We start from the raw sequence: 17,657 nt of genomic DNA on the forward strand, positions 1-17,657 counted from the left end.
TCTCAAGCAATCAGTCAGTCAGTCAGTCAGTCAAGTCAGTCAGTCAGTCAGTCATTCAGTCTCAGTCAGTCAGTCAGTCAGTCAGCAATCAGTCAGTCAGTCAGTCAGTCAGTCAGTCAGTCAGTCAGTCAGTCAGTCAATCAGTCAGTCAATCTGTAAGTAAGGTACATTGGTTATGGTGACAATGGCCGGTGATTCCATCTCAATGCAGCTATATTGTTGGATATGACATTCAATCTAACCAAAGGTATATCTCCCATGGTAGCCAGTTGAATGATAAATTCATATAACACAAATATCAACACAACACACATATAATTCCCCAATCCCCTGGCAAATCCTCACCAAATCCTCAAACACCACCACCCACATTCCCTCCACTGATGCTACAAAGTACCACACAATCCACCTCAACATTGGGGAAATCTGTCCCGACATATCCATTGCATCAGACAAGGTTTTATGTCAAAACCTAAACTTAGAAATCTATAGAAGATTTACACAAGTGCTAAACAGCTGGAGACAGTTTTCTTCCGAGTCTGGCTATTTTCTTCGGAAACATCACGCAGGCCTGGAAAGGCGTTGGCTGGTTGTGCCACGCGGTCCTCCATCTTGGTGCACCTTTTGATGGTACGATTAAATGCCTTGAGAGTGACATTCTCTGCCCTGTTATTGTTTTAAGGGCAAGTGAGAGAGCTTGCTATGTTTGTACGGGTAAAGGGCAATATTGTTGTCATGTGATCTCTACAGTAGGCGTGGCAGTGTTTTTGACATTAATTGTGTTTGAATATCATTACTTTGTTTTGTTGAATTGCAAGGAATAGACAGGAATTTTAGTGTGTTCTTTTGTTTGTACTTTGGAGATAATTTGTGTTGGAAAATCAGAGGTATATAATGAAATTATCATAGCTCTAAATTTGATTTAAGCCACATGAGGTTTTAAATAAAAATTTAAAGCTATTACAATTTATTATATACCTCTGATTTTCCAACAAATACTGTGTTTGAAAATCAGAGGTATATATAACATTATATGTATATAACATGATTATACACCTGTGAATGACTTTAATCAGCCAGTCACAATCCAGTATTTACTGATGTCATGGTAGAATGATAATTTAGTACCTAGTACAGGGATTTATCTTGAGTCCTGTATTTGAGGGTCCCTGGGACTCATACTCAACAAAATGGGGGTCCCAGACATTTAAATATTATTATTAATACTGTTATTGTATTGTGTATCATGATCATCAAATTGTTACAGTAATTAAATTGCAAATAATACCATAACCCAGCTAGTAGTAAACTCAGTGATAACGTATTGTCTCTTGATTGGAATTTAGTAGTGATAAACCATAATAATGTTTCAAACCTGTGCCAATCAAATAATAACATCTTTCTGTTAAATCTTGCTAAATTTCTTAAACATGTGTTTGAATGTATAAAACTAAAGAAAGTAACTCTGTAGAATCTTATGTTATATTGTACATTTGTACTTTGGGTCATATGGCCTTTCTACAAATAAAAAAAATAAAATAATAAAAACAAATAAAAATCTTGATTGGAATTTTTACAATAAGTATTTGGACTTTTTCTGAGTCCCTGTGGATGCACTAATAAATTTTGTTGTGTCCACTGTCAATTATTATGCTGGAATTTGCGCCCTGTAATTCTCTGCTAGTAGATTAATTTATTTAATTTTAGTTGACATGATGTTAGTGACAATCTAATAGAATTATTACAATTGTAAGAAACAAAATAGCCATACCTCCACATTCTAAAATTGTGAAATTGGTGTAATTCTAAAGTGAAAATTTAAGGCAGAGAAATAATCATACAACTGCATTAATTTTATCAAATGTCTACCACTGCAAATACCAACACAAAAACACATCTCAAATTTTGTATCACGCATCAAACAGTAACATTTCTCCCTATCATTATTATTGAAGGGAAACTGATTTGACTAGCACTCATTAGAAATTATTATTATTGTTATTATAAGACTGGCAGAAAGATTCTTATTCTGATAATAAGAATGAATACAGCATTAAACATACATTAAATATTGACACTAAGTCAACCAATATGTCGAATAAGACAGCGGCCTGTAAACAACGTCGTCTCAACCAAACAATCAAGTGTACTCGCCTCATGAAACAAGCCAGATCCTCCAAAGGGTAATGTTCCCTTCTAACGTGGGCGGTGGGGTAGCCTAGTGGTTAAAGCGTTTGCTCATCATGCCAAAGACCCTAGTTCAATTCCCCACATGGGTACAATGTGAGAAGCCCATTTCTGGTGTCCCCCGCCGTGATATTGTTGGAATATTGCTAAAAGCGGCATAAAACCAAACTCACACACCCACCCACATTCTAGCATAAGCCTTGAACATGAAATCCTTTTTCTCTGGTTCACCTGAGTTAATGCTGTTATCACCTGTAATTATGTACGTCCTGTACACACTGTACACACTGTACGCGCCATTACCTGCCCTTGGGTCAAATCAAGTTCAAGGCATGTTGTTGGTTATAATTAGAGGCAACTAACTTGGATGGGGTGATCAGGCTTGCTCCTTGGTCATTTTCATGTTAGACTGGGATAATCTTCTTCATTTGTAATCCAAATTCTAATCAGTTAGCACAAAATGGGGCTGTGGGGGATAGCCCTGTAGTCAAAGTGTTCGTTTGTCATGCAGAAGGCCCAGGTTTGATTTCCTCCAGACATTTCTGGTGTCCCCCACTGTGATATTGCTGGAATGTTGCTAAAAGTGGTGTAAAACCCTACTCACTCACTCGCTCACTCACATCCAATCACTCACCCACTATCAATCAATCAGTCAGTCAGTCAGTCACAGTCATTCAAGCAATCAGTCAGTCAGTCAATCAGTCAGTTTAAGTGTATGTGGGTGAGCTACAGATCTTACTTATTCCTCTGGTTTAAACAGCAGCACTGACATGACCCCCATCCAGTCAGTTATTTCCACTGTTCCATATAATCACCTCCAGATTTGTTCAAGGTGGTTGTGATCCCCTCCGGATGTTGAGCGTTGGACCAGCTGGACACATGTTTACATCTACCTGACCCACTACCATGAACAAACAAACAGCTACACCCAGACAGAAACAGTGTCCAACTGTTGGGAAACATACATACATGTTTGGTCCAACTGTAGGGAAACAGACATCCATACTTGGTCCAACTGTAGGGAAACATACATACATACTTGGTCCAACTGTAGGGAAACATACATCCATGCTTGGTCCAACTGTAGGGAAACATACATCCATGCTTGGTCCAACTGTTGGGAAACATACATCCATGCTTCCATGGGTCCAACTGTAGGAAACATACATCCATGCTTGGTCCAACTGTAGGGAAACAGACATCCATGCTTGGTCCAACTGTAGGGAAACATACATCCATGCTTGGTCCAACTGTAGGGAAACATACATCCATGCTTGGTCCAACTGTAGGGAAACATACATCCATGCTTGGTCCAACTGTAGGGAAACATACATCCATGCTTGGTCCAACTGTAGGAAACATACATCCATGCTTGGTCCAACTGTAGGGAAACATACATCCATGCTTGGTCCAACTGTAGGAAACATACATCCATGCTTGGTCCAACTGTAGGGAAACATACATCCATGCTTGGTCCAACTGTAGGGAAACATACATCCATGCTTGGTCCAACTGTAGGGAAACATACATCCATGCTTGGTCCAACTGTAGGGAAACATACATCCATGCTTGGTCCAACTGTAGGGAAACATACATCCATGCTTGGTCCAACTGTAGGAAACAGACATCCATGCTTGGTCCAACTGTAGGGAAACATACATCCATGCTTGGTCCAACTGTAGGGAAACATACATCCATGCTTGGTCCAACTGTAGGGAAACAGACATCCATGCTTGGTCCAACTGTAGGGAAACATACATCCATGCTTGGTCCAACTGTAGGGAAACATACATCCATGCTTGGTCCAACTGTAGGGAAACATACATCCATGCTTGGTCCAACTGTAGGGAAACATACATCCATGCTTGGTCCAACTGTAGGGAAACATACATCCATGCTTGGTCCAACTGTAGGGAAACATACATCCATGCTTGGTCCAACTGTAGGGAAACATACATCCATGCTTGGTCCAACTGTAGGGAAACATACATCCATGCTTGGTCCATGTAGGAAACATACATCCATGGTCCAACTGTAGGAAACATACATCCATGCTTGGTCATACATCCATGCTTGTCCAACTGTAGGAAACATACATCCATGCTTGGTCCAACTGTAGGGAAACATACATCCATGCTTGGTCCAACTGTAGGGAAACATACATCCATGCTTGGTCCAACTGTAGGGAAACATACATCCATGCTTGGTCCAACTGTAGGGAAACATACATCCATGCTGTAGGGGAAACATACATCCATGCTTGGTCCAACTGTAGGGAAACATACATCCATGCTTGGTCCAACTGTAGGGAAACATACATACATGCTTGGTCAAACTGTAGGGAAACATACATCCATGCTCGGTCCAACTGTAGGAAACGTACATCCATGCTTGGTCCAACTGTAGGGAAACATACATCCATGCTTGGTCCAACTGTTGGGAAAGAGATATCCATGCTTGGTCCAACTGTAGGGAAACATGCACCCATGTTTGGTCCAACTGTAGGGAAGCATACATCCATGCTTGGTCCAACTGTTGGGAAAGAGATATCCATGCTTGGTCCAACTGTAGGGAAACATGCATCCATGCTTGGTCCAACTGTAGGGAAACATACATCCATGATTGGTCCAACTGTAGGGAAACAGACATCCATGCCTGGTCCAACTGTAGGGAAACATACATCCATGCTTGGTCCAACTGTAGGGAAACATACATCCATGCTTGGTCCAACTGTAGGGAAACATGCATCCATGCTTGGTCCAACTGTAGGGAAACATACATCCATGCTTGGTCCAACTGTAGGGAAACATACATCCATGCTTGGTCCAACTGTAGGGAAACATGCATCCATGCTTGGTCCAACTGTAGGGAAACATGCATCCATGCTTGGTCCAACTGTAGGGAAACATACATCCATGCTTGGTCCAACTGTAGGGAAACAGACATCCATGCTTGGTCCAACTGTAGGGAAACATACATCCATGCTTGGTCCAACTGTAGGGAAACATACATCAATGCTTGGTCCAACTGTAGGGAAACAGACATCCATACTTGGTCCAACTGTAGGGAAACATACATACCTACTTGGTCCAACTGTAGGGAAACATACATCCATGCTTGGTCCAACTGTAGGGAAACATACATCCATGCTTGGTCCAACTGTAGGGAAAGAGACATCCATGCTTGGTCCAACTGTAGGGAAACATACATCCATGCTTGGTCCAACTGTAGGGAAACATACATCCATGCTTGGTCCAACTGTAGGGAAACAGACATCCATACTTGGTCCAACTGTAGGGAAACATACATACCTACTTGGTCCAACTGTAGGGAAAGAGACATCCATGCTTGGTCCAACTGTAGGGAAAGAGACATCCATGCTTGGTCCAACTGTAGGGAAACATACATCCATGCTTGGTCCAACTGTAGGGAAACATACATCCATGCTTGGTCCAACTGTAGGGAAACATACATACATGCTTGGTCCAACTGTAGGGAAACATACATCAATGCTTGGTCCAACTGTAGGGAAACATGCATCCATGCTTGGTCCAACTGTAGGGAAACATACATCCATGCTTGATCCAACTGTAGGGAAACATACATCAATGCTTGGTCCAACTGTAGGGAAACATACATCCATGCTTGGTCCAACTGTAGGGAAATATACATCAATGCTTGGTCCAACTGTAGGGAAACATACATCAATGCTTGGTCCAACTGTAGGGAAAGAGACATCCATGCTTGGTCCAACTGTAGGGAAACATACATCCATGCTTGATCCAACTGTAGGGAAACATACATCCATGCTTGGTCCATCTGTAGGGAAACATACATCCATGCTTGGTCCATCTGTAGGGAAATATACATCCATGCTTGGTCCAACTGTAGGGAAACATACATCCATGCTTGATCCAACTGTAGGGAAACATACATCCATGCTTGGTCCATCTGTAGGGAAACATACATCAATGCTTGGTCCAGTGATAGGGAAGCATACATCCATGCTTGGTCCAACTGCAAAGAAAGAGAATCTGCCTTGCTTCCAACTGGTTCCATGTCAATTTTAACATTATTCAAGGGTAACATCCATTTTGGAAACAAAACCATAGTTTAAGCGTGGCAACCGAGCACATCAACCCCTTGGCTACCGAACTGGCCCTTCAGTACACATTATGCGTTAACAGTGTATAAATAAACGTCAACATCCTGCGAGACAGAAGACATAATTCACATCCATACAGACATAACAAAACTGTTCACTCCCTCCGTTTTGTGACTCATGTTCCCGAAGTAAACAATTCTATCTGGCAAATAAGAACATTTAAAAATAATGTAAACAAAGAATTTATGAATTTAAATGTGCTTTGGGTGAGGTTCTTTTTAATGTTTTTTGATCTCATGTATTTACGTAGCCGCCCTAAATTTTTACATTATGTGTGTGCGTGTTAGATTTTCTCTAGAAGCCAATTATATTTCTTTCCTAGGGAAAAAAATAGGATGTTTGGTCGAGCTCAGTGTCTTAGAGGTGGTGTTTGTCTAATGTCAAAATTTAAAAACTGTAGTGCGATGCTTGTACTATCAACCACTAGGTTTGTCTTCCTCCGGACAGGACCTGCTGAGAGATCCGGGAAAGGCGACTAACGGGATCGGGTGGTCAGGCTTGCTGACTTGGTTAACACATTTCATCGTATCCCAATTGTGTAGATCGATGCTCATGCTGTTGATCACTGGATTGTCTGGTCCAGACTCAATTACTTACAGCCATATAGCTGGAATGTTGCTGAGTGCGGCGTAAACCTAAACTCACCCACTCACTCCTTCGGACAGATTATTTCATCTTTCAGTCAGTGGGCCTGTGGGTACTCAAGTTCTATTCCCAGCTCCCTGGGGAGAGTACAACAAGACAACAATCAGTGCTGCAGCCAGATTGCGTAATTGCAGAATTCCCACTGATTGTACTTACCTTGGCGCTGTATTTATACATGTTTGCGCCAACAATGGCGCAAATGTTTAAGTTATAATGCGTTTTTATATATCGGGCACGTAATTAATTTCAAAAGATGACTATTTTCATTGAAAGCGATGTCAAACATTCAGAAATAAAAATAAAATATTGAAACTTCTGGGATTCAAAACTAGGCTTACTGCACATTGCTAGTAGGTCTATTTGCATACGAAACTGTAATATGAATTGCTGCTTGTTTCGCTGTACGGTGCTCTTCTTGATGTACAGAGTTTATCATCGAATCTTTTTGGCTGTCAAAATGTAAAAGAGAAGAGCAGAGCAACTGACACATCAGAGAGGTACAAAACATATTTTCATAAATTCATTGATTTAGGTATCTTCACATTTGTTTAAGAGAGATATGGTACTTGGAATAAAGGATGTACGGGCTCTCTTAGTTTTCACAATTGGAACTTTGTAGCTGCGGCCTGAAGGGAGGAGGTTGTATTCCGAATTTAAGTAGTGAGTACAGTCAGATATGATTTTGACAGCTTGATTCACGATTTGCCGCTCATATATTGATGATAAACATTCAAATTTGACTCCAGCGATTTTACTTGCAGTGTTAACAATTTTGTCTATTTTAGATTTGAGATGAACTGAGAGAGACCCGTACCAACAATGGAAGGAAAATGTTAAAATACTCTGAATAAATGCTGCATAAAAAGATGACATCACAGATGGGTTAACATTAAAAGATCTCAGTTTACACATGAGATGAAGATCTTGTTGACACTTGTTGTATAGAGCTTCAGTGTTAGAGTTCCAGTTCAGCTTAGAGCAATATTCAGTTATGTCTAAAGTTTAGTATGATGAGTAGTCATTACACCCTTCCTTCAATTATTTCTATTTAATGATATTCAATCATCTTTTTAAGTTTATGATATTTCTTCTGGTGAACATTTGGTTGGTTCCAGTTCATGACAACATTCTAGAATACACAATATATGTTTTTTTCCCATTTCTTTGAAAACTACTTTTGTTAATGTTTTTTTAAAAATTGTTTGTCTCGGTGACATATGAATTGATAAAGTGACAAAGGTTTGAATATTCACAATTTAGTTTTATTGGTATTTGTAATGTTTTAGTATTTGCCAGTTTTTATGAATATCATAGAAAGTAGTCAAATGTAACGGGTTATATTTGGGATTACACTTTTCAGGGATTTATCTTGAGTCCTGTATTTGAGGGTCCCTGGAACTCATGCTCTTAATTTTCAGGGGTCCTGGACAACAAAATGGGTGTCCCAGACACTTAAATATTATTATTAATACTGTTATTGTATTGTGTATCATGATCATCTCATTGTTACAGTAATTAAATTGCAAATAATACCATAACCCAGCTAGTAGCAAACTAAGTAATAACTTATTGTCACTTGATTGGAATTTTTACAAAAAGTATTTCGACTTTTTCTGAGTACCTGTGGATGCGCTAATAAATTTCGTTGCATCCACTGTCAATTTTTATGTGTATAGGACGCAGGAATTTGCGTCCTGTAAATCCCTGACATTTTCAGTAAAGTACAGATTTTAGTACTTTTGTCCCATCTGGGATTCGAACCCAAACTCTCGGAGTCAGGCACCTTATCGCCAACACACAAAGTCAGCCATCTAACCCACCCAGCCACCACAGCTTCCAGCAAGAAGCCCAGAAATATTATCTGGTAATGAATCGACACGCCCAAAATACCTGCTTTCTGTTTCATACAGTTTCCATTCATCACAACTTACTTTAATCAGTTTAGAGCAGAACAAGAATATCTTTCACATACAGGAATAGCCAAGCTGTTGGCAGTGTTTATGATTCGTGTAACAAGTGAGCCGTTTCTCACTGCCGACCAGTTATGGGAAGGTAATTAGCTCTCGGAAATGGTGAATCATGGTAAACTGTGAGCGGGGTCAAGGTAGCGTGCTTTATGCTTGCTGTCTGGTCTCTCCCATTATTGGGCGGTGGAGTAGCCTAGTGGTTAAACTGTTAAACTGCCGAAGACCCGGGTTCGATTCCCCACATGGGTACAATGTGTGAAGCCCATTTCTGGTGTCCCCAGCTGTGATATTGCTGGAATATTGCTGGAATACTGCTAAAAGCGGCATAAAATCCAACTCACTCACTCACTCTCTTATGTGCTGATTCTTGCCAGAATCTTGTGATTCTTCCGCTTTTGTTATGGAGCCTTCTTTGATGTGACTCTAAGAATGTGTAAAGTTGTTTCAATACATGCTTTTCGGGACATGCATGCATGCACATACAGACAAACTCGCTCGCAATTCTTGGTTTTTAAATTGCAACTATGTCCTTCTCACTTTCTCTCACAGTCACTCACTCACTCGCATAATGACCCTAAAAAACGACCTCCCAACTCACTCAAAATGCAAGTCACTCACTTATTCTTGTAAAGACCAAACTACCTTTCAGCTCATTCACTCACAATGCCACTCACTCACTCGCTGTTAGGTAGCTAAATAATATTATTAATCAATGGCTGTTATGAACATGAAACTATCAATTTTAATATTGTCACAATCAGATGAATTCATAAGTAGGTATAATAAGACACAGAATCTATCATTTTCAACAATCCTCTAAAGACATAACGACATTACTCTCACTCACTCACTCACTCACTCACTCACATAAATACCCCTTTCAACTACCTTCCAATTCACTCACTTTGCAAATCACGCACTTGCTCTGCAAATCACTCTGCAGGTGACCCACCCTACCATCCACTCATTCACTCACTCTGTTGCTGACTTACTCACACACTCACTCTTTCACTCACTCACTCACTCACTCACTCACCCTTTTCACTCACTCAGCAACTCACTCAGTCGCTCAGCAACTCTCCCACTCACTCAGCAACTCACTCACTCACTCAGCAACTCTATCACCCACCCTTCTCACTCACTGAGCAACTCATATTACTCAGCAACTTGACCCGTGAAGATCTTGGTAGAATAGGTCTTCAGCAACCCATGCTTGCCACAAAAGGCGACTATGCTTGTCGTAAGAGGCGACTAACGGGATCGGGTGGTCAGGCTCGCTGACTTGGTTGACACATGTCATCTGTTCCCAATTGCGCAGATCGATGCTCATGCTGTTGATCACTGGATTGTCTGGTCCAGACTCGATTATTTACAGACCGCCGCCATATAGCTGGAATATTGCTGAGTGCGGCGTAAAACTAAACTCACTCAACTCACTCAGCAACTCACTCACTCACTCACTCTGCAGCTCTATCAATCAGCAGCTCACTCACTCCACCACATACTCAATCACTCACTCACTCACTCACTCCCTCCACAACTCACCTTGCCACACACTTCTTTACCAGGTTCATTCAGAGGTGCATCTATGTAACTGGATTTTCCCCTCTCCCCAGATACAAGAAGAAAGTGGAGCTAAGGTGCACTTCAAGGAAGAAAACGCACTGAGTACGCAAAAAGAAGAGGAACGGACTGTAGTGATCCGCGGCACCTCGGACGCTGCTCAACACGCAGAGCTACTCATACGCAGAATCATTGCCGAAATGCCTGACATTTTCACAGAAGAAGTCCGAGTCCCGGGCTATTGCCTGGGCAGGATTATAGGTAAGTGACACCCAAGGAAACTTTTCTACAATTATTTTCTCTTAAACTCACTGAATTTTCCTTCATATGTGATTAAGGAAATGGAGAGTGGTGGTCCGATTACTTGATTTGAAAATTTCATGTCGAACTTTCTGGAACCCTTGTTTTCATAAACAATATTTTTTCACAAAGTTGGTTTTGTCTGTTACATTTCATAAGCATTACAAGCTCGTTTCAAGTCATGATTGAATGATCTTAAAGACTCCAAGAGTTTATGTTTAACATACTAGTCATCCTTTAAAGAAGTGAAATTTTGCCAAAATCACCCCAAAAGAACTACATGCGGGGGATTAACAAATTTCATAAATGGGCTTTTTTTACATTTGATGACCAATCATCAATTATGAGATTTTAACCAATTCCCAACACTAAAATGGAGAACCCACTGATTTGAAAATTTCATGTAACTTTAAGTATCCTTTACATTAATGGATTTAGTGTCAACATTTAACTAATTTTGAGTTACAATTGTAGTACAGTCATTCTAAGCTGATTTCAAACAGATTATAATAGTAATAATAATGCTAATATTTGTATACTGCCAATATCCAGCTCAGCTGCTCAAAGGCGCTTTGTTTTCCCTCGATCACTGGATATCAATCTCAAACGGCACATTGTATTATCAATCTCAACTCCTTGGGGAGATTACTGGTTAGTGGTGTGGTGACATGCATCTGGCAGCTGTGGCCCTTATATAAATACTCTCTCCTCTATATTTAATAATGTTCAGCAAACTTTCCCATGATACACATGGTATCATCACTATTTAATACTGAATTATAAACACATGCTTACGACATAGTCTGTACCACCAACACTGCTTTTGAGGATTTTTTTTTTGGGGGAGTATTAAAATGGACTCCGTCCGTGCGTCCGTCCGTCCGTCCCTGCTCATTTGTCTTTTCCGGAGCAGAACTCTAAAACCATTCAATATTTCTTCACCTAACTTGGCACATAGATAGATCTGGTGGTGTACTGGTGCCTTTTGGTAGTTTTGGAATTCTGAATAAAATATTTTTGGCATTTCCATGGCAACAAGTTTGACTTAGCCTGAAATTGGTGGTTGTGCTCTTTTCCGGAGCTGAACTCTAAAACCGATCACTATTTCTTCACCAAACTTGGCACATAGATTGGTTTGGTGGTGTACTGGTGCCTTTGTGTAGTTTTGGAATGCTGAATAAAACATTTTTGGCGTTTCCATGGCAAAAAGTTTGACATAGACTGAAATTGGTGATAGTGCTCCTTTCTGGAGCAGAACTTTAAAAACCTTTCAATACTCTCCTTCCACTTTTCTATATACACACCTTAATATTTGACATAATCATAACTCGTAGACATAATCATGAAGAGTATTTTGCCATTGCGGGGGATATTGATGACTTTGTCTTCTTGTTTTAATGTTTAAATTTTTTAAAATAATTTTTAACTATTATGATAATCAAATAAAGAATATTTATCACAACTGAGCTAAAAAGGTGAGGATTGTTCAAGGAGAATCCAGAATATCAAGATATATAAGTGAGCCCTTGAGGCAAGATGTATTTTTCACCATACAGTGGAAGCTCTCAAAACCGGCAGCCCTCCAATCCGGCATGCTCTCAATGTCTGCACTAGAATTTGGTCCCTCCAGAAGCTAGTTAATTTATGATCAATTACACGCCCTCTAATCCGGCGTCAGTGTTTTCCGTATTTCGGCACCACAAAAAACGCACAACTGACTGTTGGTACTGTAATTAACACTCTCTAAACCGTCATCCGGTATCTCGGCTCTCCTGTTGACTGGGTGAACATGTATTAACAACACAGTGGATTACCATCAGCATTCTGCTCATTAATGTTGCCTGATAAAAGGAGTATGGATTAGTCCTAAGTAGGTGAGGTAAATTGGTGAGTGACATGTGTCACTTGTATTATAAATTAATTGTCGTGTCACAATTTGTCAGTCGCTACCGTGTCAAGATGGCTAGACCAGTCAAGCGGGCTAAATTGCAATTAACTCTTGAACAGAAATATGATGACTATCAACATGTTGGTCAGTCGTATTTTACGGCACACCGAAGATTATTCTTAGGTTGAAAAGGGAAAAGTTCTCTAAACCAGTACGCCCTCTATACCGGCACTTTTTACTAGACCCAATGAATGCTGGTATCGAGGGCTTCCACTGTATATATTTACACAGGGGTGGAAATAACTTTAAAATTGCTAGTGTATTCCGGTACCGTGGCAAAATCACTTGCCCTGATAATTTGTCCACTATACTGGCCGATTTTCTTGTTGATTTTTTAAATAAACCACATAATAAATATTGGAAAGTCAACTGGACACCAGTACAGTGTGATATACAAATTTGCTTGCCCGACAGAAAAAAACACTGGACTGGGGCGTCGGGCAATGGGTTATTTCCAGACCTGTTATACTGTGTTTATTACTACCTGTGCTGTACCATAGACAGAGATGCCAACCCTTACGCTTTGGGCGGAACTATTACGATTTTGACCATTAAATTACGCCATTACACTTAATCTGCGAAAATTACGATTTTCGTTCTACGAAAATCAATAAAGTGGAAACAATTTCACAGGGAAGTGTTTTGTAACGCACCGGTACAGGGGTTCAGAAATGGTCATACTCTTAGAATCGCGCTCATTCCAATTCCAAGAAATTAAAGTATTTTGTGTCACATGACCAATAATTTTCGATGTTTGGAGCTTTTATATGATTGGTCACGTATATTTCTGTCTAGAATATTTCCTATTCATGTGAATAAACCTTCTTACAAGTAATTTTTATAAAATTATCAACTTTCACTAAGTATTTGTTTTTAAGTGTTACACTTTTTTAGGCCCAAATTACACTTTTTGACCTCCAGAACTACACTTAGGCCCAAAATAGGGTTGGCATCTCTGCAATAGACATGGACATGTTCAGGTTTATAATAGTATATTACCCCATGAAACCATTAAACTATGACTTTTTACATGCTGCGCCCTTGTAATGGGCCTCCAGTCATAAAACAAAGGAGTTAAAGCATGACGATGATCAGAGACCAGGTGGTGATTTAGAATATTGTTTTAAAAAATATTTCCTCAAGTGCAAACTTCTTTCATTACCAGTGGTAATTCAGTATGAACATAACAAGGCCCAACGAAATTCATAATATGACTGGGTTTATAAATACAGTCAAATCCCGATGAGTCGAATGCCGGTGTCTCGAATATTATGCATAACTCGAAGTCGGTCCCGACCATTCCCTGTTATAGTTGTCATCATTTGAATACCGGTTACACGAATTCGTCTCATAAATACACACGATGACTTCGAGAAGGAAATTTGGTCCCATGAGATTCAAACAACAGCAATCTTGTATACATAAGCCGAAGTCAGTCAATGAGAAGTTGATTGGTGTAGCAAACTGATCCAATTAACAAACCAGCGCGGCTCACACCTTTCCGCCATTGACGGGTGAGTTCAAAAGGCAGATTAGTGATTTTATGGAAATCACTGTCTGTGCTAATCAGACTGGAACTGATCAGGTGCCCCTATTAGTGATATGGAAATCATTAGATAAACAAATGCTTAGGTGGAGGAATTAGGACTGGATCATCTTTTTCTACCCTCATAGACATACCTATGTCTCGAATACATCGATGAGTCAAATTTATTACTTGGTCCCCAGCGATTCGACTCATCGGGATTTGACTGTATTGCTGAAATTAATTCTCAGATTCCTAAGTTGGATAGGAGTAGCCCTTAAAATCTGCTTAGTCTGCTGAAGTGTTGAGCAAAACTTTCAGATATTATATAGAACAAACTTTATGGATAACAACTTCTTTTTATTCGTGAGTGCGACGTTTCGATACAGATTCTTGTACCGTTGTCAAGCATAATGGAACATGAAGAAGGGGGAAGTGTATATATACTGGATGTAACAATGTAACAAAGAAAACAACATAATTAACATAATTGGCTAGGCAGAAAGCTGATGAAGCCAGAGAGTAGACAAAGGACAGGCGTGGAAGCCAATGATGTACAAATAATAATGAGATGTTTATACAGCAGAGTTTATACAGTAGATTGGGCTTGGTGGATGAGTGCATCATAAGCGGATGGAATGAAGTATCCTTGGTCTCGGTTGATGGTGGGCTTTTGGCGTTTGATGTGATGTTTAATAAAAAAGAAGTTGTTATCCATACAGTTTGTTCTATATTGGACTTCCCAACTTCTAAAATGCCACCCAAAGAACTTTCATATATTGTTGTGAACCTGTCTTAATGTAGCAGTATTAAATACAGTCAAATCCCGATGAGTCCAATCGCTGGGGACCAAGTAATAAATTCGACTTATCGATGTATTCGAGACATAGGTATGTCTATGAGGGTAGAAAAAATGATGATCCAGTCCTAATTCCTCCGCCTAAGCATTTGTTTATCTAATGATTTCCATATCACTAATAGGGACACCTTATCAGTTCCAGTCTGATTAGCACAGACAGTGATTTCCGTAAAACCACTAATCTGCCTTTTGAACTCACCAGTCAATGGCGGAAAGGTGTGAGCCGCGCTGGTTTGTTAATTGGATCAGTTTGCTACACCAATCAACTTCTCATTGACTGACTTCGGCTTATGTATACAAGATTGCTGTTGTTTGAATCTCATGGGACCAAATTTCCTTCTCGAGTCATCGTGTGTATTTATAAGCCGAATTCGTGTAACCGGAAATCAAACGATGACAACTATAACAGGGAATGGTCGGGACTGACAGGTACTTCGAGTTATGCATAATATTCGAGACACCGGCATTCCACTCATCGGGATTTGACTGTAGTTTTATCCGAAAGGCAAGGATTGCAGAGTAGCCAGATTTAAGTAAAACCGGAGTAAATACCGAGACAAGATGAGGAAGGCATTGACAGATTCTGTATTGCTTGTTACTCCCTTCTGGTAGGCATGTGTGTTAAAGACATGCACATGTTTATAAACCGTCGGCGCCACACAGGTCTCAACTCACACCTGGGTACCACATGCATGGAACTGTTTCACACATGAGGACGACAGCCCCATGTGATTCGGCAGCAGGCTTCCATCAGTGGAAATATTTGTTTGCTCCATTACAGGATGCACCCGCGAAGATCTGTGTGAGAATTGGTCTTCAGGAACCCATGCTTGTCATAAGAGGCGACTAACAGGATCGGGTGGTCTGGCTTGCTGACTTGGTTGACACATCGTATTCCAATTGCGTAGATCGATGATAATGCTGTTGATCAGTGGATTGTCTGATCCAGACTTGATTATATACAGACCGGGGCGGTGGGGTAGCCTAGTGGTTAAAGCATTGGCTCGTCACGCCGAAGACCCGGGTTCGAATCCCCACATGGGTACAATGTGTGAAGCCCATTTCTGGTGTCCCCCGCCGTGATGTTGCTGGAATATTGCTAAAAGCGCAAAACTAAACTCACTCACTCCTCACTCACTCACTACAGTGTAAAACCAAACTCAGTCAGTCAGTATATACAGACCGCCGCCATATAGCTGGAATATTGCTGAGTGCAGCTTAAAACAACAAACAATCCAATCCATTACAGAATTTGGTTTTTGTGATGTGGTTTGATGGGCCTGCTGGATTCACCTTAGGACCAGATCATATTTTGCTGACAGTGTATTGAGCAGTAGAAATGTTAGCACAATCTATTGAACATAGAATAACGGAAGCATAAAATACTGAACATCTTATGTTTCCGTTATCGCAAGTGAGTGAGTTTAGTTTTACGCCGCTGTTAGCAATATTCCAGCAATATCAATGCTGGGGACGCCAAAAATGGGCTTCACGCATTGTACCCATGTGGGCCATCGAACCCGGGTCTTCGGTGTGACGAGCGAATGCTTAAACCACCAGGCGTGAGGTAAGGTGAAATTGGGTTTTACGTCGTGCTTGAGAATATTTCGCTCATATGACGACGTGCATGCGTGTGTATGTGTATGTGCGGCTGCTTGTACTAGCCCAGACTGAAGCTGGTTTTATAGTGCTAGCCCACTGAGATACCATGCCACAGTGAAGCAAGAATACCCCACTCAGACACATTATACTGACTCCGAGCCGACCAGTCTTTGATGTACCAATTAATGCCGAGCGCCAGGCAGGGACCAACAAGTACCATATTTTAACGTCTTTTGGTATGACGCGTTCGGGGATCGAACCCACGACCTTCCGCACTCCGGGCGGACGCTCTAACCACTACACCACGGAGGCGGTCTAAACCACCAGGCAACCCCACCACCCCGTTTCCGTAATAAGATAACACACATATAGAGAACATACATATGGGAGTTATAATTAGTATTGTTTTGACACACATCAATACAATCAGAGGACCAGAGGATTTTTTCGTCTGAAATTTGTCTTAGTGGTCAAAGGGGAATAACTCTGTCAAGACTAATGCCCATCTCTGACAATTGAAACATGCATCTTTATATAATGTTCAGTTTTTGAATAGTTACTTGAACTTTATTCAAACAGAGTCTTTTTGTTATTTCAGGACGAAATGGCGAGAACATCAGGCAGATGTCTCGTACATCAAAAGCCAAAATCTATATTGACCGAACCCAAGACGCATATGGCAGAGACGCCCCTCGAACTGTCGCCATAACAGGCTCGAGAAAACAAATTGACCTTGCCAAGGTTTGTGTTGAGTCCACTTTATTGACCCAACTTGTACCAGACACAGACCAGGGTAGCCTTGTAATACAAGCAGAAGACCTGTGTACTGTTTTTCTCATCTGATGGATGCTACGCTTGAATTTATCTTTCACACTTGCATTTTTTTATTTTCCTGT

The 17,657-nt window shown here is 40.6% G+C and overlaps 1 protein-coding gene across 1 annotated transcript in view; it reads left to right on the forward strand.

Moving 5' to 3' along the window:
- The window catches only part of LOC124255630, a 72,316-nt gene that overhangs the window by 17,141 nt on the left and 37,518 nt on the right, over positions 1-17,657 (forward strand). Inside the window, exons 3-4 of the mRNA XM_046689528.1 lie at positions 10,581-10,788; positions 17,360-17,502. Coding sequence (XP_046545484.1) covers positions 10,581-10,788; positions 17,360-17,502 — 351 coding nt within the window. The remainder of the gene's footprint in view (positions 1-10,580; positions 10,789-17,359; positions 17,503-17,657) is intronic.

This window comes from Haliotis rubra, unplaced genomic scaffold (genome assembly GCF_003918875.1).
Source record: "Haliotis rubra isolate DU_JTF1 unplaced genomic scaffold, ASM391887v1 Scf604, whole genome shotgun sequence".
In the NCBI taxonomy this organism is placed as follows: domain Eukaryota; kingdom Metazoa; phylum Mollusca; class Gastropoda; order Lepetellida; family Haliotidae; genus Haliotis; species Haliotis rubra.